Source organism: Herpailurus yagouaroundi, unplaced genomic scaffold, assembly GCF_014898765.1.
Source record: "Herpailurus yagouaroundi ecotype Mexico unplaced genomic scaffold, PumYag 166, whole genome shotgun sequence".
Taxonomy (NCBI): domain Eukaryota; kingdom Metazoa; phylum Chordata; class Mammalia; order Carnivora; family Felidae; genus Herpailurus; species Herpailurus yagouaroundi.
The window spans coordinates 18,067,376-18,090,997 of NW_024412407.1; the positions used below are offsets into that span (position 1 = coordinate 18,067,376).

Genomic DNA, 23,622 nt, shown 5'->3' on the forward strand with positions numbered 1-23,622 from the left:
GGTTATAAAATTAGTTGCAACCAGATTTTAGAGCTCCTGATTTCCCTGTTGTGACTTGATTAAAAGCAAAGGGTTGGGTTGGAGAGCACTGCCCAAGAGGGTAGGAGTGTGTTCAGTCTCGATCTGTGGGGAGAGGAGGAAACCAGTGATCTGAGAATCACTGGTTTCTTGTAGAACCTTGGATTAGTAATCCAGAAACCCCAATTTTTTTCATCCCCATCATGCTCCTGACTAATCACAACCTCGGGTATTCCCAGTAAAAAGAGTAAACTAGATGAGATTAGATTCCATCGTATTTTGAATGTGTTTTAACCTGATGGGGTTTCTGTCACCCTCATTTTCACAGGGGTTAACAATTGGGAAGTGAGGAGAGTACGAATGCCCTCTGCCTTTAGGTGGCGCTAAAACTTGAATTGCTATTGCATGAATACACTTGGGGCCTTCTTTGCATCTTGTTGTTTCTGCACTTATTTGTGTAATGTTAAGAAAGGAGAGTATCTGATGTTTACGTATTTAAAAATACTCTTTAATTTTTAGAAATATATGCAAGAGGCGCGAAGTTTAGGAAAAAACCTGAGGCAACCCAAATTGTCAGACCTTTCTCCTGCAGTGATTGCACAGACCAACTGCAAATTTGTAGAAGGCTTATTAAAAGAATGTAGAATGAAGGTACGTATTACTCACTGATGGAAGACAGTGTGCTATCATGTTAATTCCATTTGTGAGGCTAAGATGAGCTGAATCAGCTCCCATCTGGGCCTGCAGCTTTCCTCGAAGAAAACTTTTCCTGGGGTGTGTAAACCTCACGTACTCTTTACTGAGGTCATGAATTTTCACGGGTTCTCTGTTGCCCATAGAATCAGTGACATAGAGAGCCCTGCACAATTTCTCTCATCTCTTCAGCCATTGCTGTCTTTTTCTCCAACATGAACAGGATAGTAAGCCAGTCAGAAGTTGTATCAGGAATGTGGTCATCTTATGCAAAAGGCAACACGGTTTTTGTGTAGAACCTTGTCCATGCCCATCATGTATGTATACCCATGAGGAAGAAGACCTTAGCTATAGGTTAGGTTTGTATATATTAACACACTAGTCTTCTTCTCAGATAGCTGTGTTCATCAAAGGTGATAATACAAACTGACAAAATTCAGGACATCATTTTAGCCAGTAATTCCATTCTTTTATTTGACAGTCACTTCTGGAGTACCTTCTGTGTATTCAGTATATACACTGGTTTCAGTATCAGCATACAGTGTTGAATCAGAGAGATGGTCTCGACCTTAAAGAACTAGATTCTCTCTCATTTTACATTTGATAAGTGCAGCTAAGACTGCTGTAAGTTGCTTACTTGAAACTAATTTCTATTTCCTTTTTATTTTCTGGTGCATACTCATGAGCAGTGACAAGATAAAAGAGGAAAAGAGGAAGGAAAAAGAGACCTGGTTCACTCACAGATTAGGGAGTTCTGAAAAAATTTAGAGCTGTTTGTGTTGTCGTTTTTGCCTAAGTGTAGTCAAAGCTAACTGCAGGTACCTTCAGTCTGCCAACGTGCAGGGGCAGTGGAGGCTTAGTTGCAGTGGCAGGATGGGTTTCACATTCTTCCCATTTCCTGGGTCTGGTGTGATTCCCCAAAGTTATTCAAGCTAGTATTCTGAAAACTGTCCATCATAAATGTTTACTTGAGGATACTTTCATATAGTATCATATTCTCCCACTAGTGACCCCCTATTTGTCTGACAAAATAATAAAACTATATGTGATATTACTGCAGTTATTTGACCACAGAAATTAAGATACTTTTCCCAAAGTGATAAAAAATCTACAATTAGAAGTATAATGAAGGGATGGGGGACTGGCTCAGTAGGTGGAGTGTGCCACTCTTGATCTCGGGGTTGTGGATTCAAGCCCCACATGGGGTGTAGAGCTTACTAAAAAAATAATAATAATAATCTTTAAAAAAAAGGTGTAGGGGCACCTGGGTGGCTCAGTTGGTTGAGCGGCCGACTTCGGCTCAGGTCACGATCTCGCAGTCCGTGAGTTCAAGCCCCGCATTGGGCTCTGTGCTGACAGCTCGGAGCCTGGAGCCTGTTTCGGATTCTGTGTCTCCCTCTCTCTGACCTTCCCCCGTTCGTGCTCCGTCTCTCTCTGTCTCAAAAATAAATAAACGTTAAAAAAAATTTTTTTTTAATAAATAAATAAATAAAATTTAAAAAAGGTGTAATGAAAGGAACCCAGGTCTCTGATCTAGTAGTTGACTTGTTGGCTTTTTTACTTCACTACTGGGATAACACTTGTGACCACATGTGATGTTCTCAGACAAAACGCATGTTGGTGGAGAAAATGGGACATGAAGCAGTGGAACTGGGCCATGGAGAAGCAAACATAACCGGCTTGGAGGAGAACACCTTGATCGCCAGTCTCTGTGACCTGCTGGAAAGGATATGGAGCCACGGCTTACAGATTAAGCAGGTAATAGTCTCAGGAGGTCCTGGTGATGTGGCTTGTTAGGAACCCTGTCAAGAAATGTCACAAAGAGAAAAAGATAAACATTAAAGGGTATGTTTCTTTGTCACAGGATAACGGGAAATGCACCATAGGCTTTTTAATTCCAGAAAAAGAAAATAAAACCCATGATTAAGAGGTGGTTTGGGGCTCTTTTCCTGGTAAACAGAAAAGGATAAAACAGCACATTTACTGCAGAGGCCATATCCCCTGTTGAGTGTCTGCTTTCGTCACTGTGCAGAAAAAAAATCTGTTAGCCAGAATTAACCTTCTTTACCATTTTAAGGTATCTAGTTATTCAGGGTGCAAAAAATCAAATGGTTTCTTTGTTTTTGTCCCTCTTATCTCCTGTTCTGATTGTTTTCTGTTGTGAACATGTTCTTTCTTCCTCCCCTTTTCTCTTTCTCCTCTGGCTTTTTTTCTTCCATAGTTGGCATTCCATACACACAAACATATTTTGCATATGGATATACACAAATACACTCTGTGCTGCTAGAGCCTTTTAATTCTGTGGTTACTAGTGTGGCCAGTGTAGACAGTCCTAAACATACAATTAAATAACAACTGAGCTGAAGTTCAGAAGTCCATGCCTACTTCTGGCGGTCTCTTTAGCTGCCCTTCCCCAGGCTATTGCTAATCTTCTCAGTGAGGCAAAGGATGACCCTCCTTTCGCAAGGAGTGAGTTGCTCAGAATATTACACAGCTGAGAATGGATGAGCTTGGATCTCCAACATCAAAATGGCCATTTCAACGTGAATGGTTTTGATAAGAAATTATTTTTTGATTAATTAGTTCTTATAAGATGAAAAATTTTTTGTGCCTTGTAATTTCAGGGGAAGTCAGCTTTGTGGTCACATTTAATTCAGTTTCAGGACAGAGAAGAGAAACAAGAGCATCTTGCAGAATCACCAGGTGAGAGTTCATTGGTTTGTTTCTGCGGAACTGGTGGCATTGGACCATGGGAAGAATCAGTAGGATACGGCTTTGTCTATACCTCCTCTCTCTCTCTCAGGCTGAAACTTACCCATCTTGCCAGTAGTGGGGTAAGGCAGAAGGAGCAATAGTCACTTGACCTTTCTGATCTTCATCCACAAGACAGGGAAAATAATGTTATGCTATATAAGACTATAATGTTGATTAAATGAGATAACATGTGAAAACCCCTAATGAATTGTAAAGGATCATACAAGTATACCTTACTCTCACCACTGTTAGGCTGCAGTGTATCCTGGGTTTTTTTCCTTAAAGTTTTATACACCCATTATTAATAATCTTTCAGAGAAAAAAACATGTATATGTATATATGCCTCAAAAGTCTTCAGGAGTCATATTTCTTATTCAGTTTACAGCAAGACATCACTTGTTAGAAGTGTTGTTATACTTTAGCTAGTTAGAGTTATATAGGGTTCATAGATACATATTTTTCTTTATGTAAAATAACCATCTATTTCACAAAAAGTAGAAGTAATGGTGAAAATCTAGTAGAGATAAAATGTTTTATATTAAATCAGCTATTTGGGAACCTTTTCTAAAATTATAGATTCCCCAGGATGCCTGGGTGGCTCAGTCAGTTAAGCATCTGACTTCAGTTCAGGTCATGATCTTGCAGTTCATGGGTTCAAGCCCTGCGTGGGGCTCTCTGCTATTAGCACAGAGCCTGCTTCAGATCTCTGTCCCCCTGTCCCTTTGCCTCTCCCCTGCTCATGCTCTTTCTCTCTCTCTCTCTCTCAAAAATAAGCATAAAAATATTTAAATAAAAAATAAAGTGACAGATTATTTTGCACATTCAGAAATGTTAAAAAAAAAATAGATTTGAAAAAATAAGCCAACCAGCAGCGTAAGAAGGCATTGCAAATATAATTGAAGCATACCCTTCCATTCCCTTCATTGTAGTACTACCCTAAATGTATTTATTGTTGGAAACCTAGGGGGTTTTTTGTTTTGTTTTGTTTTTTTAATGTTATTTATTTTTGAGAGAGAGAGGGAAAGAGAGCACGTGCATACACGCACAACGGGGGAAGGACAGAGAGAGAGGGAGACACAGAACCCAAAGCAGGTACCAGACTTTGAGCTGTCAGCACAGAGCCCAGTGTGGGGCTCGAACTCATTAACCATGAGACCATGATCTGAGCCGAAGTTGGATGCTTAACTGACTGAGCCACCCAGGCACCCCAGAAACCTAGTTTTTAAATGTGTTTAATCAGACAGCTAGGAATATGAATTGATACTATATGTTATCCTGGAGCTCCACTAAATAGAATGCCAAGGTTCTGATGTCCCAAGATGTAACTGTATTTGTAAAAATTGAGATCAAGTTTAAAAGCGTTCTCTAGTGTCCATCTCCTTTGCCCTTTTCTCTCTTGAAAAAGTAAAAATGCAGGGCGGTTGGGTGGCTTAAGTCAGTTGAGCGTCCAACTTCAGCTCTGGTCACGATCTCACAGTTAGTGGGTTCAAGCCCTGTGTTGGGCACCGTGCTGACAGCTCAGAGCCTGGGGCCTGCTTCTGATTCTGTGTCTCCCTCTCTCTCTGCCCCTCCCCCTCTCATACTCTGTCTCTGTCTCTCAAAAATAAATACTAAAAAAAATAAAAAGGGGGCACCTGGGTGGCTCAGTGAGTTAAGAGTCCGACTTCAGCTCAGGTCACGATCTTGCAGTTTGCGAGTTTGAGCCCCGCATCGGGCTCTGTGCTAACAGCTCGGAGCCTGCAGCCTGCTTCGAATTCTGTCTCCCTCTCTCTATGCCCTTCCCCCACTTGTGCTCTGTCTGTCTCTCAAAAATGAATACATGTAAAAAAACAATTTTTTTTTAATTAAAACAAAAATAATAAAAAGTAAAAATGCATATATGCCCTGAAACGATCTCTAACATTTACCTGTGTTCCTAGAAAATTTAGCTGTTTGGACCATAAAACCATAACCAAGGTAGCTTACTCTACTTAGAAAAAATAAATTCCTACGAAGAAATAAACCCTTTATAGGATGAAATGTTGGAGAACTGAACAGAGAGATGGAAGCATTTGACTGTTTTGCCAGATGAGGCATGTGAGAATGTCCAGCTGTTAAAGCGAGCAGCTGCCTGACAACACCAGCGGCTTCATGGCTTTGGCTGCTCAAATGATGGGTGGTTGAGGTGGAGACCAGAGACTCAGCTGTTTGCAGTGGCCTTTTGTTAGTCAGTAGTGGGGCCAGCAAAACTCTCAAGTCAAGGCTAAAAAGTATCAAACGTGTCCAAGCCTCATGTAGTCACTATTTTTGCTGCAGTGTCAAGTGTTGATAAAGGGCTAGTCATAAGAGAATGAACAAAATCTAAATATTTTTACTGATCCTAAGTAGGACTAATGTAAGCCATGTAGCTTTTAAAATCAAACTTATTATCTGTTAGGAGGGGTAGATTTTATTATAAATATTGCTGTAACACTTCTGATGATTCAGCCCATGATGTTAGAATTTTAAAATATGACAGTGTGAAATATATATAAAAACATTAGTTAAAAAATAAAATACTTCTTTATTGAGAAGCAGTGTGTTCTAATTATACAGAAATTAGCAGTTTATTGACTTGCTTTTAAATCTGGGTGAGTTTTTTTTCCCCCAAAATTACTTTTTGTTTACCAACTGTGAAGCATCCTAATTAATGGCAATAAACAGGCTACATTTTCATATTAAGGAGTGATCCTCTGTGTACTTAGAGTTCAAACAGTAGGTTTGAACACCACTGTTACTAGCACTGAGCCAGGATGAGACTAGATGATAGATCATTATTCCTTCAGAAGCAACACTGAACAGGAGTCAGAGACATTTTAAGGGTTACAGAAGAATGGAAAGTCTGTCTTAGCAAGAAGACCACAGCAGGGTAGATTGTCTTAATTTTTTAAAAATAGACTTTATTTTTTATAGCAGTTTTAGGTTCATGGCAATATTGAGCACACAATATAAGATTTCCCATATACTCTCCACCCCCACATATGCACAGCCTCCCCCATTATCAGCATCCCCTAACATAGTGGTACATTTCTTATAGTTGATGAACCTACATTGACAGATCATTACCCTAAGTCCATAGTTTAGGTTCACTCTTGGTTTTGTACATATTATGGGTTTAAACAAATGTAGAGTGACGTGGATCCACCATTATAGGATCATGTAGTGTCGCTTTATTTATCCTAATATATTCTGTACTCCACTTATTTATTTATTCCTCTGTTTCCTTACCTAACTGCTGGCAACCACTAGCCTTTTTATTTTCTCCATAGTTTTGCCTTTTCCAGAATGCCATGTAGTTAAGTGTCATGTAGTATGTAGCCTTTTCAGATTGGCTTCTTTCACTTAGTAATGTGCATTTAAGTTTCTTTCACGTCTTTCAGACTGTCTTAATTTTGACTTAGTTAAATTCTGCAGTGCCAAGTCACTGCACCTAGTAGTTTGAGGTCCTATTTCAGAGAAGGGATCTTAGGATGCAATCGATCCTAGAAAGACTGTTCTTGACATATTACTCAAAAGTTTCTACCCTTAAAAATATTGGCCAATTAAAATTAAAAAAAAAAAATGTTGGCCAGCTTAGGGGTGCCTGGGTGGCCCAGTCAGTTGAGTGTCCAACTCTTCATTTTGGCTCATATCATGATCCCGCAGTCATGGGATCAAGCCCTGCATTGGGCTCTGCACTGCGTGTGGAGCCTGCTTGAGATTCTCTCTCTCTCTCTCTCTCTCTCTCTCTCTCTCTCTCCCCACCTTCTCTCTCTCTCTTAACCCCCCACCCCCTCTCCTCTCCTGTGCTTGTGCTCCTCCTCTCTCTCTCTCTAAAATTAAAAAAAAAAAAATTTTTTTAATGTTGGCCAGCTTAGACATAGATGGTATTCTTAAACTTTGCATCCTTAGACAAGATTCCACTGAACTTTCAGTGGATTTTTTTAATCAGTTGGCAAGTAGTAGAGTCGGATGCAGAAGAGGGTGAAAATACTGCTTTTAAATGGTCATTCTGGGTCTAGCCCAAGAATTTTGAGTCACTCTTCAATCATCTTATCTTCATCAAAAGTTCTCTATTAGGGGCACCTGGCTGGCTCAGTCAGTAGAGCGTGTCGCTCTTGATCTCAGGGTCATGAGTTTAAGCCCCAAGTTGGGCGTAGAGCTCACTTTAAAAAAAAAAAAAAAAGTTTTTAGGACACCTGGGTGGCTCAGTCAGTTAAGCATCCAACTTCAGCTCAGGTCATGATCCTGCAGTCTGTGAGTTCAAGCCCCGCAGTGGGCTCTGTGCTGACAGCTGGGAGCCTGGAGCCTGCTTCAGATTCTGTGTTTCCCTCTCTTTCTACCCCTCCTCTGCTCACACTCTGTCTCTCCCTCTCTCAAAAATAAATAAACATTAAAAAAAATTGTTTTTAAGTTCTCTATTAACTACTTATTTGCCTGTAGACTGTAGATGGTTCTGTAGAAATAATATATACAGTCTCTGCCCTCTACAAACTTGCTGCCTATGTAGCAGCTTTGATTCAGGCAGATATACAAAAGAAATTCCTATGGCTGAATGTTAAATCCACAGTGTTTATATTGAAGGAGAAAGTGGCCTATTATATTTGAATGTGGTGAATTAAGAAATAGTAATAGATGTATACATTTAAATAGTATATAAATTTCTCTTCTGGAGTAGACTTCACAGAAACCTTCTTAGAGTTTAGATCTCTAGGTAAAATGTGTGGCTTCGCTCATTAACTCCTGTCTGTTTTCTTTGCACAAGCTTCTTAACTCTTTCCTCTAAAGCCACTAATAAATTATTGTATTGGCTTCCTGGGGCTGCCGCAATAAAGTACCACAAACTGGCTAACAGTCTCACAGTTCTGGAGTCCAGAACAAACAGTCCCAAATCAACGTGTTAGCTGTGGTGGTCCCTGCGTTATGAAGGGAAATCGATCCCATGCCCCTCTTCTAGCTTCTGGTCATCTCAGAAATCTCTTGGCCTTTAAATGGTATATTCCATGTGTCTTTACATCATTTTTTCTCTACTTGTGTCTATCTCTTTATCCAAATTTCCCTTTGATAAGGACACTGTTCACATTGGTTTAGGGCACATCCTAATAACCTCAAATTGATCAGCTACAAAGACCCTATTTCCAAATAAGGTCAAATTCACAGGTCCTAGGAGTTAGGACTTCTACATCTTCTTGGGGGCATAATTCAAAACATAACAGCTACTGTTGCTGACTTCCCATGTCATCCTCTATCTGATTAGCAAGATTATTCACAAATCTCTTTCTCCAGCCCTAGTTCCTACACATCCATCTTTGATGGCCCAGTGGGATCTCAAACTCAGGACATCTTAAAACAAACTAATTATCTCAGCACCTTTCCCTCCTGTCTCTATTTGGCTTTCTCCCTTCTCTCTGTATTATTTAATGGCATCAGCACTCTTCTCTCAATCAAGCTTAGCAGCTAGAAAGTCATCTGTACTGTAACAGAAAACCCAGTGGGTGTGACATCAGAGTATTCTGCCCCTTTTGATGAATGCATACAGTTGAGCAGGTTTCTTGACCTCTTTGAGCCTCAGTTTCTTCATTTGCAAAATTAAGATTAACAAATCCAAAGGAAAGTAATAATTTGATGAAATAATATACATTAAATCATTTTATATTCATACTTAATATTTTTGATTCTTAAGTCTTCACTTTTTTTTTTAACTTTTTCACTTTTATTAAAGGCTTTGACGAGAACTTCATAAAATGTCATGAAATTCTATTTGCTATACAGTAAACATCTTCTGAGTAGGAGACATATGTCATTATAGCAACCATTTTAATGTGTAAAAGAATTCTGAATTCTTACTATAAGTATTTGGCTAAAATAAGAAACATCTTTGCAATAAAACTGACAATGTGGCTTCGGTAAAATATCAGAAATGTCTCCTGGAAAACGTGGGAATGTTTCCTTTTGCCAGATAAACTCTGAACAGTTACAGTTAAGGTGTGTAAATTAGACAAAGCTAGAAAGGAACATCATGTTTCTAGGAAAGAACAGCATGCAACATGGACTTCCTCCATGTCAAACTGACAACCACTTAATGACAATGACTTATTATACACAGGAAAAGTAGCATATGTTCTTCAGAAGGAAATGATATTGCAAGATAATTCTGATAAACCTTTTATTGAAGTCTTGAATAGCTTCAGAGAACTTCACAGAATGGGTAGAGGCAATTTATAGGACATTAAAGGATTCCTTTATATTTTGATACCCTCCTTAAATATAAACACAAATCAAATATAAACACACTTGTAAAACTGTGATTCTCTTAATCAAACGGGTTTACTACCACACTCAGCTACTAGCAGCATTTGGATGCAAAGTTTAATCTGGACAAACCAAGGCGGAGACTCTCCAGTGGGCTCCTGCTGCTGCTGCTTCCAGATACCGCTGGTGGAACCCACTTAGGTTTTTTGTTTTCACCTGAAGGACTGCTTATTTGTAGTGGTTTCCTAGTGGCCTCTGAAGAAACAGGGACCTTTTTTGGTGAAGGCTGAGGTTCTGATTTCACAGCGACTTGAGCAGCCTCCTGAAGTCGCTTCCAGAGTATTACATTTGGATTTAGGTTTCTTCTTCTTTTCAACTGGGGATTTGACCTTCACTTCTTTCTTTTTAATTTCTTTCACCTTATTTTTTCTCATGGTGAAGTATTGATCATTGTCTTCACTCTCACTAAAATCAGAGTCATCCTCAGACTCTTCACCAGTTGCAAAGTGTGGTTCAGAGTGATTAGCACTGTCGCCATCACTGCCTTCCAGAAGAATCTTCCTCTGTTGTACCACAGTCTTTGATGCGGCTTCTCTTTTCCCTTGCACACCAGGAAAACCATCTTCCTCAGTAATCTTATCCAAATCTAAATAATCACTGGCTACACTGCAATTGGAGATATGAGGGTCCTTACTCATTGTTTTGGTTTCACTACTGTCACATTTTTCAATGCTTTTATCTCCAGCCTCTTCTGCATCAATGGTGACTGTTGGAAGTTCCTTCACTGATAAAGCTAGTGCAACTTCTAAGTCTTGCTGGTATAACTTGTCACCTAAAGCCATCCTATTTTTAGGGGTTTTCTCTTGCAGTGGGATATCTCCTTTCTGGAGATTCTTCAGTTTAGGTTTCCTTGTTTCTAGTTTTAACTCCTTTGGTGGTGGTCTGGGTTTCTCATTTAAAGGTGTAGTTGCAGAAATAAAGTCATCATCGCTGTCAGAGTCCTGAAACCATGAGTAATTGACCTTGACCAGATTCTTATGCCTCACACACCGTGGCCCCCTCCAAAACTGAAAATCTGCAGTTTTCAAGTTCTTGTTGGCAGCAGTGGATGAATCTTGTTCACTTTCTACACCAAGTCGTTAAGTTCTGTGTTTGCTGCCACTGCACGTTTCTCCTCTTTGTTCTCAGTGGCTGCCACTCTTTATCCATAAGCTGGCCTTTGGAATAACTTGTAGCTCATCTCCCTTACTTCTCTTATACCATCACACTCTCACTGTGGTTAACTAACTAATAAAAAGCCCTCGGGAGTATAGAATTCTTTTCACAATCCTTCCCCCCTTTCCTAGGAGTTCTGCAGATTTCTAATTTGTCATTCAAGGCTCTGCCATCTGGCCCAAAATAGTCTCATCTTCCTCCTTGAGTATTTGTTGAGCCTGTATGTTGGGCCTCTGCTAGGCCCTTTGAGTATCCTAAGAAAAAGATATGACTGAGCCTCGAGGCATATAGTTTAACAGTAATAGAAATGTTAGATTATGCTAAGTTTATGTTACATGTTCAGTTTTATAGGTCCTGTTAGAGGGAACCACATCTAACAGTGTACCTTAGAGAGAATATTCAGGAAAGATTTCACAAAGAAGCAAAATTAAAGCTAAATTTTATTTTATTTATTGAGAACTTATTTTGTTCCAGGCAGTATTCTAAGTGCTAAAGTATTCTAAGGTAGATATTGTTACTGACCTGTTTGCAGATGACAAAACAAACCATAGAGAGGTAAAATTACTCACCCAAAGTCAGGGAGCTGTTAAGTTCTCTGTAGGGTTTGAGAAAGCCATGTTCTTAGCTGTTAAACTATAGTCCTCTCAACCTAAAATTCTAAATAGGCTGGGGACACCTGGCTGGCTCAGTCAGTTGAACATCCAACTCTTAATTTCAGCTCAGGTCCTGATCCCAGTGCCATGGGATCAAGCCCTACGTCAGGTTCTGTGCTAATCGTGTGCTGCTTGGGATTACCTCTCTCTCTGTCTCTGTCTCTCTCTCTCTCTGTCTCTCTCTCTCTCTCTCTCTCTCTCTCCCTCTCTCCCCTTCCCTCCCACTCTCACCCTCCCTCCCTCTCTCTCTCCACCCCTCTCCCCTGCTTATGTGTGAGCTCTTTCTCTTAAAAAAAAAAAAAACGCTAAATAGGCTATAAACATGGAGAAGGATACAGAAGTGTTAAAGGGTGAGCTAACGACTAACAGATTGCATGGAGACATGAAAAAATACATCGTATGTTTAAGAAACATTGATTAGCAAAGAGTGGAGGATATAGGGTTCCAAAATAGGATTCCTAGAAAAAAGCTTAGGCCTGTGAATGCTCTTATTGTGGATGCTGCTGCTTTTTTAAATGTCAGCCTCCTTTTTTATTAAGTCTCTCCCCTCTTCTCTGCTTCCAGAGGCATGATTCTTTCTTGTTGTCATGTCTCCCTCTAGCCAAGTTGCTGATTATGGTTTCAGCTCCTTTCTCCTGCCTTGTGATCTTTTTTTTTTCTCTCTCTTTTCAACCTATTTCTTACCACTGGTGTGGCCTTCTTTCATGCTGTCTAATCATCTAGCACGTAGAGGCGTTCTCTAAGGTGTGCTTTCATTAACAACACACTTAAATCATGACAGTCTCAGACAGGAAGACTAACATAGCACATTCCCTGCAAGTCTCTGGAACAGTTTCCTGGGTGTCTGTTACCTCCTAGGTATCCAGATAAAGTAGCATTTTCAGTGACCCATTGAAAACTCCCTCCCAAAACTGCCATGACAAATGACCTGGTAATGGAAGGCCCTGAAAAGAACTGCCTTTAGGTTGTCCTGGCCACCATCTCTTTATCCTGGCAGCCTCATCAGTGCTCATTCATACCTGCCAAGTATCAGCCTAGCCTCTTTTACTAGATGCCAAAACATGCAGATCCAAATACAACAAAATGTTCACTGCCAGCTTCAAATATATCTATGTGTTTCCGCACTGTACCCTAGTCCCCACAAACTAGAATGGATCTAAAAACTGGGGAAATGGACGTTTAATATACAGTAAAACCCACATCTTAAATTCTAATGTTATCCATGTATTTGCTAAGTGTGATGCTGCAATTTAGTTTTCGTTTACAGATAGTAAAATGGAAATAAAGGGCACAAAACTCCACAGCATCCCATTTAAAGTGAGATTGAGTACTCCTCCAGCTACATTAGCCAACAATTGCTTGCTTAGCTATTGCTATATAAGAGAATAATCTTTCCTTCTTTTATAAATGTTAACCATTCAAGCTCCAAAGAGAATGATTCATGGACATTAAACTTCTAATTGTCCATGACGATTACTCACTTTGCCTGATATACTGTAGTTTGGATTCTGAACTTTGAAGTAGAAACTTATCAGACTAGAGAGCCTAGACTCTTAGATTTTCCTTTTTTTGAAAAAGGAAAATGTTTATTTATTTATTTTTAGAGAGAGAGCGCAAGGTAGGAACAGAGAGGGAGAGAGAATCTCAGGCTCTGCGTTCATGAACTGTGAGATTGTGACTGGAGCCGAAATCAAGAGTCAAGACACTCAATTGATTGAGCCACCCAGGCACCCCTAGATTTTCCTTTTTATTTTATTTTGTTTTAAGTTTGTTTATTTTGAGAGAGAGTGGGAGAGGGGCAGAGAGAGGGAGAGAGAGAATCCCAGTCTTCATGCTGTCAGTGCAAAGCCCAATGCAGGACTTAAACTCTTGAACTGTGAGATCATGACCTGAGCCGAAGTCAGACACTTAACCAACAGAGCTACCCAGGTGCCCCTGGATTTTCCTTACTAAGCACTCTTTCACAGCATAAGGAAATTATGTGATTGCAATTTATGAGCCCAGACGTGAATCACACACTTAGTAGCTTAATTTATAGACATTGCTTTCTTGTAATTATCCTGAGCTATTAGAATGAATAACTTTAGCCAATGACTGGTCCCTATGACCAAAAGTTTATTTATTATTTGCTAAAGTAGGCTTTTATGATTCATTTTAAATTTCCAACGTTTATTTATTTTTGGGACAGAGAGAGACAGAGCATGAACGGGCGAGGGGCAGAGAGAGAGGGAGACACAGAATCGGAAACAGGCTCCAGGCTCTGAGCCATCAGCCCAGAGCCCGACGCGGGGCTCGAACTCACGGACCGCGAGATCGTGACCTGGCTGAAGTCGGACGCTTAACCAACTGCGCCACCCAGGCGCCCCTCATTTTAAATTTCCAAATGCAGCTTCAGATTAATTAGAAAGAAATAGCTGTTTTTCTGTATTAATAAAGTAGCAACATTCAGGGAAAAAATTTCTAGCTTTTCTGTTGTCTTTAAAAATTTGTTCCTATCGGGGCGGCTGGGTGGCTCAGTTGGTTGAGCGTCCGATTTCGGCTCAGGTCATGATCTCATGGTCTGCGAGTTCGAGCCCCGTGTTGGGCTCTGTGCTGACAGCTCGGAGCCTGGAGCCTGTTTCCCATTCTGTGTCTCCCTCTCTCTCTCTGCCCCTCCCCCACTCATGCTCGCTCGCTCGCTCTCGCTCTCTCTCAAAAATAAACATTTTAAAAAAATTTGTTCTTATCAAAGTAATTTGAAAGTATTTATTTATAGGGTGTGAACCATGTATATATTTTTTTGTCCTTGCTATTATTTTTCTAATACTTTGCTGGTATTTTTTTATATAGTTGCCCTTGGACCAGAAAGAAGAAAATCTGACTCAGGAGTTATGTTGCCAACACTCAGGGTCTCTCTTATCCAAGACATGAGGTATATGTGCTAATATTTGATGATAACTATTAAATATTTGTGGCTTTCACTTATATTCCTCAAATAATTATGGCTATATGTATTTTTTGCTTATGTATTCTGAAGAAAACATTTTTTATAATCTTGCTTACTTTACTGTTTTTTTTCCTGACATTAAATCCAAAGGGAAAATACAACTGAGAAGAGTTTTAAAGTAGTGAAATTATTTTCCAGTTTATTCAGTTTTTTAAAACCTCCTTAAATACCTGCTGCCCACAGTCACAGACCAAAAATATCTGCACATAATGCCAGGTTACTTGGCAAAAAAACTGCTATTAGGTAGGTTTAATTTGAAGCAAATGCAAATCTGAGAATTATTAGTTGCAGTTACTGGTCTTAGAAATCATTAGAAAGCACAGGCTAAGCTCCTTCTTGTCATTTGTATATTAGTTCAAATGTTGCTTTGTCTAAAAAGCCTGCCCAGACCACCTGTTAGACCACCTGCTAGCCACCCAGTCACTCTCTTTCACACCCCTGTGTGTCCTCTCCGTAGCAGTTATTTGAGTTTGTTTGTTCTAACAACCTTCATGAGAGAGGTCAATCTGTCTGACATGTAAAACTTTTGAATTACTACTAAATGTTGATGGAGTTCAACATGTAATTGGTGCTCAATTAATACTTGTTAAATGAAGGATTTGCCTACTTTAAGCTCTGTGAGTGTACATGAGAGTGTGTGTGTGTGTGTGTGTGTGTGTGTGTGTGTGCTTATCTAATATTTTCGCATATGCCTTTATATCTTTACCTGATTCTACTGGCCAAACTGCTATTGAACTATTTTGGTTCAAGTTTTGAAGCTTAGAAAGGTGGTGATTGCTGGAAATAATAAAGATTAGAGCAGAAATTAATGCTATAGAAACCAAAAAAATAGTAGAACAGATCAGTGAAACCAGAAGTTGGTTCTTTGAAAGAAATAACCAAATTGATAAGCCACTAGCAATTTTGATCAAAAAGACAAAGAAAAGGACCCAAATAAATGAAATCAAGAATGAAAGAGATCACAACCAACACAGCAGAAATAAAAACAATAAGAGAATATTATGAATAATTATATGCCAGTAAAATGGGAAATCTGGAAGAAATGGACAAATTCCTAGAAACATACACTATCAAAACTGAAACAGGAAGAAATAGAAAATTTGAACAGACCCATAACCAGTAAAGAAATCGAATTAGTAATCAAAAATCTCCCAAAAAACAAGAGTCCAGGGCCAGATGGCTTTCTAGGGGAATTCTACCAAACATTTAAGGAAGAGTTAATACCTATTCTCTTGAAGGTGTTGCAAAAGATAGAAATGGAAGGAAACTTCCAGACTCTTTCTATGAGGCTAGCATTACTTTGATTCCAAAACCAGAGACCCCACTAAAAAGAACTATCGACCAATTTCCCTGATGAACATGGATGCAAAAATCCTCAACAAGATATTAGCCAACCGGCTCCAACAATACATTAAAAAAATTATTCACCACGACCAAGTGGGATTTATACCTGGGATGCAGGGCTGGTTCAATATCCGCAAAACAATTAACGTGATTCATCACATCAATAGAAGAAAGGACAAGAACCATATGATCCTCTCAATAGATGCAGAGAAAGCATTTGACAAAATACAGCATCCTTTCTTGATAAAAACCCTCAAGAAAGTAGGGATAGAAGGAGCATACCTCAAGTTCATAAAAGCCATATATGAACCACCCAATACTAATATCATCCTCAATGGGAAAAAACTGAGAGCTTTCCCCCTAAGGTCAGGAACAAGACAGGGATGTCCATTCTCACCACTGTTATTCAACATAGTATTGGAAGTCTTAGCCACTGCAATCAGACAACATAAAGAAAAGGCATCCAAATCAGCCAGGAGGAGGTCAAACTTTCACTCTTTGCAGATGACATGATACTCTATATGGAAAACCCAAAAAATTCCACAAAAGAACTGCTAGAATTGATTCATGAATTCAGCAAAGTTGCAATATATAAAATCAATGCACAGAAATCGGTTGCATTCCTATACACCAACAATGAAACAACAGAAAGAGAAATCAAGGAACCGATCCCATTTACAATTGCACCAAAAACCATCAGATACCTAGGAATAAATCTAACCAAAGAGGTGAAAAATCTATACACTGAAAACTATAGAAAGCTTATGAAAGCCCTTGAAGAAGACACAAAAAAAAATGGAATAAGATTCCATGCTCCTGGATAGGAAGAACAAATATTGTTAAAATGTCAATACTACCCAAAGCAATCGACATATTCAGTGCAGTCCCTCTCAAAATAACACCAGCATTCTGCACAGAGCTAGAACAAACAATCCTAAAATTTGTATGGAACCAGAAAAGACCCTGAATAGCCAAAGCAATCTTGGAAAAGAAAACCAAAGCAGGAGGCATCACAATTCCAGACTTCAAGCTATACTACAAAGCTGTAATCATCAAGACAGTATGGTACTGGCACAAGAACAGACACTCATATCAGTGGAACAGAATAGAGAACCCGGAAATGGACCCACAAACATATGGCCAACTAATCTTTGACAAAGCAGGAAAGAATATCCAATGGAGTAAAGACAGTCTCTTCAGCAAGTGGTGCTGGGAAAACTGGACAGCGACATGCAGAAGAATGAACCTGGACCACTTTCTTACACCATGCACAGAAATAACTCAAAATGGATGAAAGACTGAAATGTAAGACAGAAAGCCATCAAAATCCTCAAGGAGAAAGCAGGCAAAACCTCTTTGATCTTGGCCGCAGCAACTTCTTACTCAACACATCTCCGGAGGCAAGGGAAACAAAAGCAAAAATGAACTACTGGGACCTCATCAAAATAAAAAACTTCTGCACAGCAAAGGAAACCATCAGCAAAACTAAAAGGCAATGGGAGACGGAATGGGATAAGTATTTGCAAACGACATAGCAGATAAAGGGTCAGTATCCAAAATCTGTAAAGAACTTATCAAACTAAACTCCCAAAGTACAAATAATCCAGTGAAGAAATGGGCAAAAGACATGAATAGACACTTCTTCAAAGAAGACATCCAGATGGCCAACTGACACAGGAAAAAATGCTCAACGTCACTTATCATCAGGGAAATACAAATCAAAACCACAATGAGATACCACCTTACACCTATCAGAATGGCTAACATCACAACTCAGGCAACAACAGATGTTGATGAGGATGTGGAGAAAGAGGATCTCTTTTGCATTGTTGGTGGGAATGCACGCTGGTACAGCCACTCTGGAAAACAGTATGGAGGTTCATCAAAAAATTAAAAATAGTACTACCCTACAACTCAGCAATTGCACTACTAGGTATTTATCCAAGTGATACAGGTGTGCTGTTTCCAAAGGGACACATGCACCCCCCATGTTTATACCAGCACTATCAACAATAGACAAAGTATGGAAAGAGCCCAAATGTCCATGTATGGATGAATGTGTAAAGAAGATGCAGTATATATGCACAATGGAGTATTACTCAGCAATCAAAAAGAATGAAATCTTGCCATTTGCAGCTACGTGGATGGAACTGGAGGGTATTAGGCTAAGTGAAATGAGTCAGTCAGAGAAAGATGAAAATCATATGACTTCACTCATATGAGGACTTTAAGACACAAAACAGATGAACATAAGGGAAGGGAAACAAAAATAATACAAAAACAGGGAGGGGGACAAAACAGAAGAGACTCATAAATATGGAGAACAAACTGAGGGTTACTGAAGGCGGGATGGGCTAAATGGGTAAGGGGCACTAAGGAATCTACTCCTGAAATCATTGTTGCACTATATGTTAACTAATTTGGAGGTAAATTTCAAAAATAAATAAATAAAATTAAAAATAAATAAATAAAATAAAATTACACTAATCTCAGGAACACATTAAAGATAACAAACAACTAGTGTTGTCATTGAGCAATATCTTACTGGAGATTCCAGACAATATAGTAAGTCCAAAAAATAAAAAGTGCATATATTTGAAAAAGTAAAAAAAAAAAGATGTGGTATATATATATATATATATATATATATACACACACACACACACACACACACACATATACACACATATACACACAAATACACACATACATACAATGTACATGTATATATATGTACATACATACAATGGAGTATTACTCAGCAATCAATAAGAATGAAATCTTGCCATTTGCAACTACATGGATGGAACTGGAGGGTATTATGCTAAATGAAATTAGTCAGAGAAAGACAAATATCATATGACTTCACTCATATGAGGACTCTGAGAGACAAAACAGATGAACATCAGGGAAGGGAAACAAAAACATATAAAAACAGGAAGGGGGACAAAACAGAAGAGACTCTTTTTTTTTTTATTAAATTTTTTTTTTTTAACATTTATTTATTTTTGAGACAGAGAGAGACAGAGCATGAACGGGGGAGGGACAGAGAGAGGGAGACACAGAATCCGAAACAGGCTCCAGGCTCTGAGCTGTCAGCACAGAGCCCGACGCGGGGCTCGAACTCACGGACCGCAAGATCACGCCCTGAGGGGAAGTCGGCCGCTTAACCGACTGAGCCACCCAGGCGCCCCCAGAAGAGACTCTTAAATATGGAGAACAAACAGAGGGTTACTGGAGGGGTTGTGGGAGGGGGGATGGGCTAAATGGGTAAGGGACACTAAGGAATCTACTCCTGAAATCATTGTTGCACTATATGCTAATTTGGATGTAAATTTAAAAAATAAAATTAAAAACAATAAATTCTTCAGATGCTTGTAAAATAAATAAGAAAAAAAAAAAGAAAGGTGGTGATTTACTGAAATACTTTTTACTAATCGGTTTAAATGTGAGAGTATACAAGAAATGTAAGTCCTATTGCTTAGCTTCTTTTTACAGATATGAAAGCTCAGGCCCAGGTGGTCAAGTCTAAGACCATATTACCAATTAACAGCAGAAGTGGAACTAGAACTAAGGTATCCTGACCATAGGTCAGGTCTCTGTCTAACTAGATGCAAGTTCTCAGCCTTTGCCACATCACCAGGAAAATATCTACTGTGACTAGACACAAATAAGTTGGCAGTAGTGTAAGGATGTATGTCAGTTTAAATATAATTTAGTATAACTCTGACTAAATCTATATTTGTTCACGGTACTCAGCTGAAAAACTGATGTCCTGTGACTGAACACACAACAAATTAAAATTTGACTTTTAATTTTTAGTCTTTGACTTACAAAAAGTCTAAAAAAGACCCCCGAGTATCCTAAAGTGATGTTTTGACAAAATGATAGATGCTTTTAATAAATCTTGATTGGTTGGCAGGGTGCCTGGCTGGTTCAGTTGGTTGAGCATTAGATTCTTGATCTCGGGGTCCTGAGTTTGAGCCCCATCATGGGCTTAGAGTTTACTTTAAAAAGAAAAAAAATTGGGGGCACCTGGGTGGCTCAGTTGGTTGGGCATCTGACTTCGGCTCAGGTCATGATCTCGCAGTTCGTGAGTTTGAGCCCCACATCAGGCTCTGTGCTGATGGCATGGAGCCTGCTTGGGATTCTGTCTTTCCTTTCCGCCCCTAACCCTGCTTGTGTGCACTCTCTCTCTTACTCTCTCTCAAAACAAATAAATAACTGAAAAAAATAAAATCTTTATTAAAAATAAATAGATAAGTGTTGAGGTAATAATAAAGAAGAATGAAACCTTGCCATTTGCAGCAAGGATGGAGCTAGAGGGTATAATGCTAAGTGAAATGAGTCAGTCAGAAAAAGACAAATACCATATGATTTCTCTCATATGGAGAATTTAAGAAATAAAACCAATGAACAAAGGCAGGGGGGGAAGACAAACCAGAAAAATACAGACTCAACTATAGAGAAGAAACTGATGGTCACCAGAGGGGAGGTGGGTGGGAAGATGGGTGAAACTGGTGAAGGGGATTAAGAGTACACTTATGAAGAGCACCGAGTATAGAATTGTTGAATCACTATATTGTACACTGAAATTAATATAACACTGTGTGTTTTACTGGAATTAAATTTTTTTAATCACAAGAAAGACTATATGTATGAATATATACACACATACACACCCATTAAGTACATTCACATTATTGTGCAGCCATCACCACTATCCATCTCCAGAATTCTGTTGTCATCCCAAACTGAAACTCTGTACCCATTGAACAATAAATGATTCCCCATTCTTGGTTCTCCCCAAGCTCCTCGTAACCACGTTTTCATTTTCTTTTCTTTCTTTCTTTTTTTTTTTTTTAAATGTCTGTTTATTATTGGGAGAGAGAGAGACATACAGAATCCGAAGTAGGCTCCTGGCTCCGAGATGTCAGCACAGAGCCCCGTGCGGGGCTCAAATTCATGAACTGCGAGATTATGACCTGAGCCGAAGTGGGACGCTCAAATGACTGACTGAGCCATCTAGGCAGCCCACTCCTGTTTCATTTTCTGTCTCTGTGAATTTGACTATTCTAGGTACCTCATTTAAGTCAAATCATGCTTTTTGCATCTGGTTTGTTTCACTTCGTATATTTTTTGAAATGTTCATTATGAGGGCACCTGGGTGGCTCAGTCAGTTAAGCATCTGACTCTTGATTTTGGCTCAGGTCATGATCTCACAGTTCATGGGTTCAGTCCCCACATTGGGGTGTGTGCTGACAGCATGCAACCTGCTTGGGATTCTCTCTCTCCTCTCTGCCCCTCTCCCTTTTATGCATGCACACACATGCGTGCACTCACTCTCTCTCTCAAAAATGAATATTTTTAAAGTGTTTTATTAATATATTTTGGGGGGGGTGAAGGGCAGAGAGACAGAGGATCTAAAGCAGGCTTTGTGCCAATAGAGACCCTGGTGCAGGGCTCAAACTCATGATCATGACCTGAGCTGAAGTCAGACACTTAGCTGACTGAGCCACCCAAGTACCCTTAAACATTCTTTTTAATGTTCATTATCAAAATGTTTAAATCTATATTACAACCTGTATCAGAATTTCCTTCTTTTTTAAAGATTAATATTCCATCTTCTATATATATATATATACACCACATTTTTTTTAACAGTAAACATTGGATTGTTTCCACCTTTTGGCTATTGTGAATACTATAAATGTTGGGTATTCAGTTATCTGTTCAGGTCCTGCTTTTAGTTCTTTTGGATATATACCCAGAAGTAGAATTGCTTGGTCACATGGTAATTCTGTGTTTAATTTTTTGAAGAACCACCATTCATTCTGTTTTCCACAGTGGCTGTACCATTTTACGTTCCTACCAGCAATATACCAGGGTGCCAGGTTTTCTGCCTGTGAAACGAGAGCATTATTTCCCCAACCAGATGACTTGATGCTCTTTCACCAATACGGGTATTCTCTGCCTGGAAGCTAGATAAAAATCGGAAGACTGCTTGCTCTCTTCAAAAGAAGAGATGTGGAAGCCTAATCATCCAGCTCCATGCTACTGATCCTCATGCTCATGGGACTGATAGCATCTCAGGAAGCCCCTGAGAAAACACTGCCCATGGCTGTCTCTCCCTCTTCTCTGCTTCCATTCTGCCTCCTTTAAATGACGTTTTATACACTGTTGTTCTTTTTCATGATATATTTACTTTAGAGTTTAACTCTTAGTGGACAGGATTATTTCCCTGTTTCCAGGTTCTTGGCAAGTGCTTCATTTTAGTCCCTAATCATTACCTAGATAGCTGACATAGATGTTTTTCCTTCAGGAAAAACACCCAAGTAATATTCTAAACTTTGATTTCTTTCAGTCTAGACAATTAAAGAAAAAACGTATTTTCCAAGATTAGTGTACCTCTCTGAGTCTGTGTTCTCTATTGGGCACATGTCTTTGTTGGTACCTCCTGTCTTTCCAGGTTTATCTCTTGAGGCAAAGACATTGACACTTTGAGTCCTGCTACTTGTCAAGAGTCTTGGCACCAAATTGCTTAGTAGCTGGCATGAGTCCAGGATAGACTCATCTGAAGGCTATCCAGTTTGTCTTGGTATCTTAGACAATTCTGCAAGACCATCGTGAATGCCAAGTATCACCACACTGTCAGTTGTAGAATGATTTTTAGTTCCATAGAGAAAGGCTGGGGATAGTAAAGAAGTGTATAGATTATCTACATAGAAAAGAGAAGTATTATTATGATGTTACCAGTATTAAAGATTTCTTTCCAGAGTAACCATGTACATGTCATCTAGCTATTCAGATACTTTTATTCTTGATGACAAGGTAATTAATGTTGAGGAGCATCATAGAACATTACATGACCAAGGAGACTGTTAAGTTCTGTAATCCAAGTCTGGGTATTCTGACTATGTAAACAAATGAACCGGCTGTCTGAGTGAATCCTAGAAAAATTCTGTTTATATGAAAAGATGGGAATAAATTATCTGAGGGCAAATTAGCTATTTCCTTTATCATTTTTTACTAATAATATGTGCATAGGTCCCTGTGAGCCTCTTGCTTTATTCTACACTAAAATTAAGTGGTTATTGATTTCATTACCCCAGGAAGGAATATTTTGAGTAATTTTTTATGTCTGTACGGAATGTGAGCTTAAATTAAAATTGGCCAATCCTTAATTTATCTAAAAAATAATGCTGGGTTTAAAAATAACAATTAAATAAAACTGGGTTTTGTTAATGATACAGTGGAAGTAAACACTGGTTTTAGACTCAGGAAATGTGGATTAAAATGTAGCTGCTACCACTCTTAGAAATCATTTGGTTTTAGAGAACAGAAGCCCATTCAAACTAGCTTCAGTAAAAAGGAATGGATTTATTGGAGATATATAAAAGTGTTTTCCAGAATCCAAGAATAGGAACTGTGACTGCTAAATCTTGTCACAAGTTACTGTCACTGTCTCACTGGAAGCAAATCATCTCTGTTTCTCCCTTCACATCTGCTCATCTTCCCCTCCCTGTCCCTCCTTTGCCTTGCCTTTTTTTTTTTTTTTTCTGTTTTATTGTGTACAGGCCCAAGCCCTGGCTTTAACATCCTTTCTTATTTTTAGCATTCAACAAAAACTAACCTGGTTTTCCGGTATACAAATTCCTAGTTTCTGAGAGAAAATCCAGTGAACTCAGTTTAGATCAGGGATGTTCCTC

General features: G+C 39.1%; 2 protein-coding genes across 8 annotated transcripts in view; one reads left to right on the forward strand and one right to left on the reverse strand.

Annotated features, from left to right (window-relative positions):
- DENND5B (DENN domain containing 5B) overlaps window positions 1-23,622 on the forward strand; it is a 196,824-nt gene that overhangs the window by 142,619 nt on the left and 30,583 nt on the right. For 6 of the 7 annotated variants that reach the window (XM_040488497.1, XM_040488500.1, XM_040488499.1 and 3 more), the window contains 4 exons: window positions 538-669; window positions 2,317-2,469; window positions 3,336-3,414; window positions 14,413-14,494. In XM_040488497.1, coding sequence (XP_040344431.1) covers window positions 538-669; window positions 2,317-2,469; window positions 3,336-3,414; window positions 14,413-14,494 — 446 coding nt within the window. Of the gene's footprint in view, window positions 1-537; window positions 670-2,316; window positions 2,470-3,335; window positions 3,415-14,412; window positions 14,495-21,760; window positions 22,644-23,622 lie in introns of those variants that run through there. The other variant, XM_040488503.1, reaches the window with a different exon arrangement.
- Window positions 9,224-12,289, reverse strand: LOC121038984 (RAD51-associated protein 1-like). Its single transcript, XM_040489008.1, is given in 3 exon segments — window positions 9,224-10,038; window positions 10,040-10,841; window positions 12,268-12,289. Coding segments are annotated over 3 exon segments (1,053 nt in total). The 3' UTR covers window positions 9,224-9,809.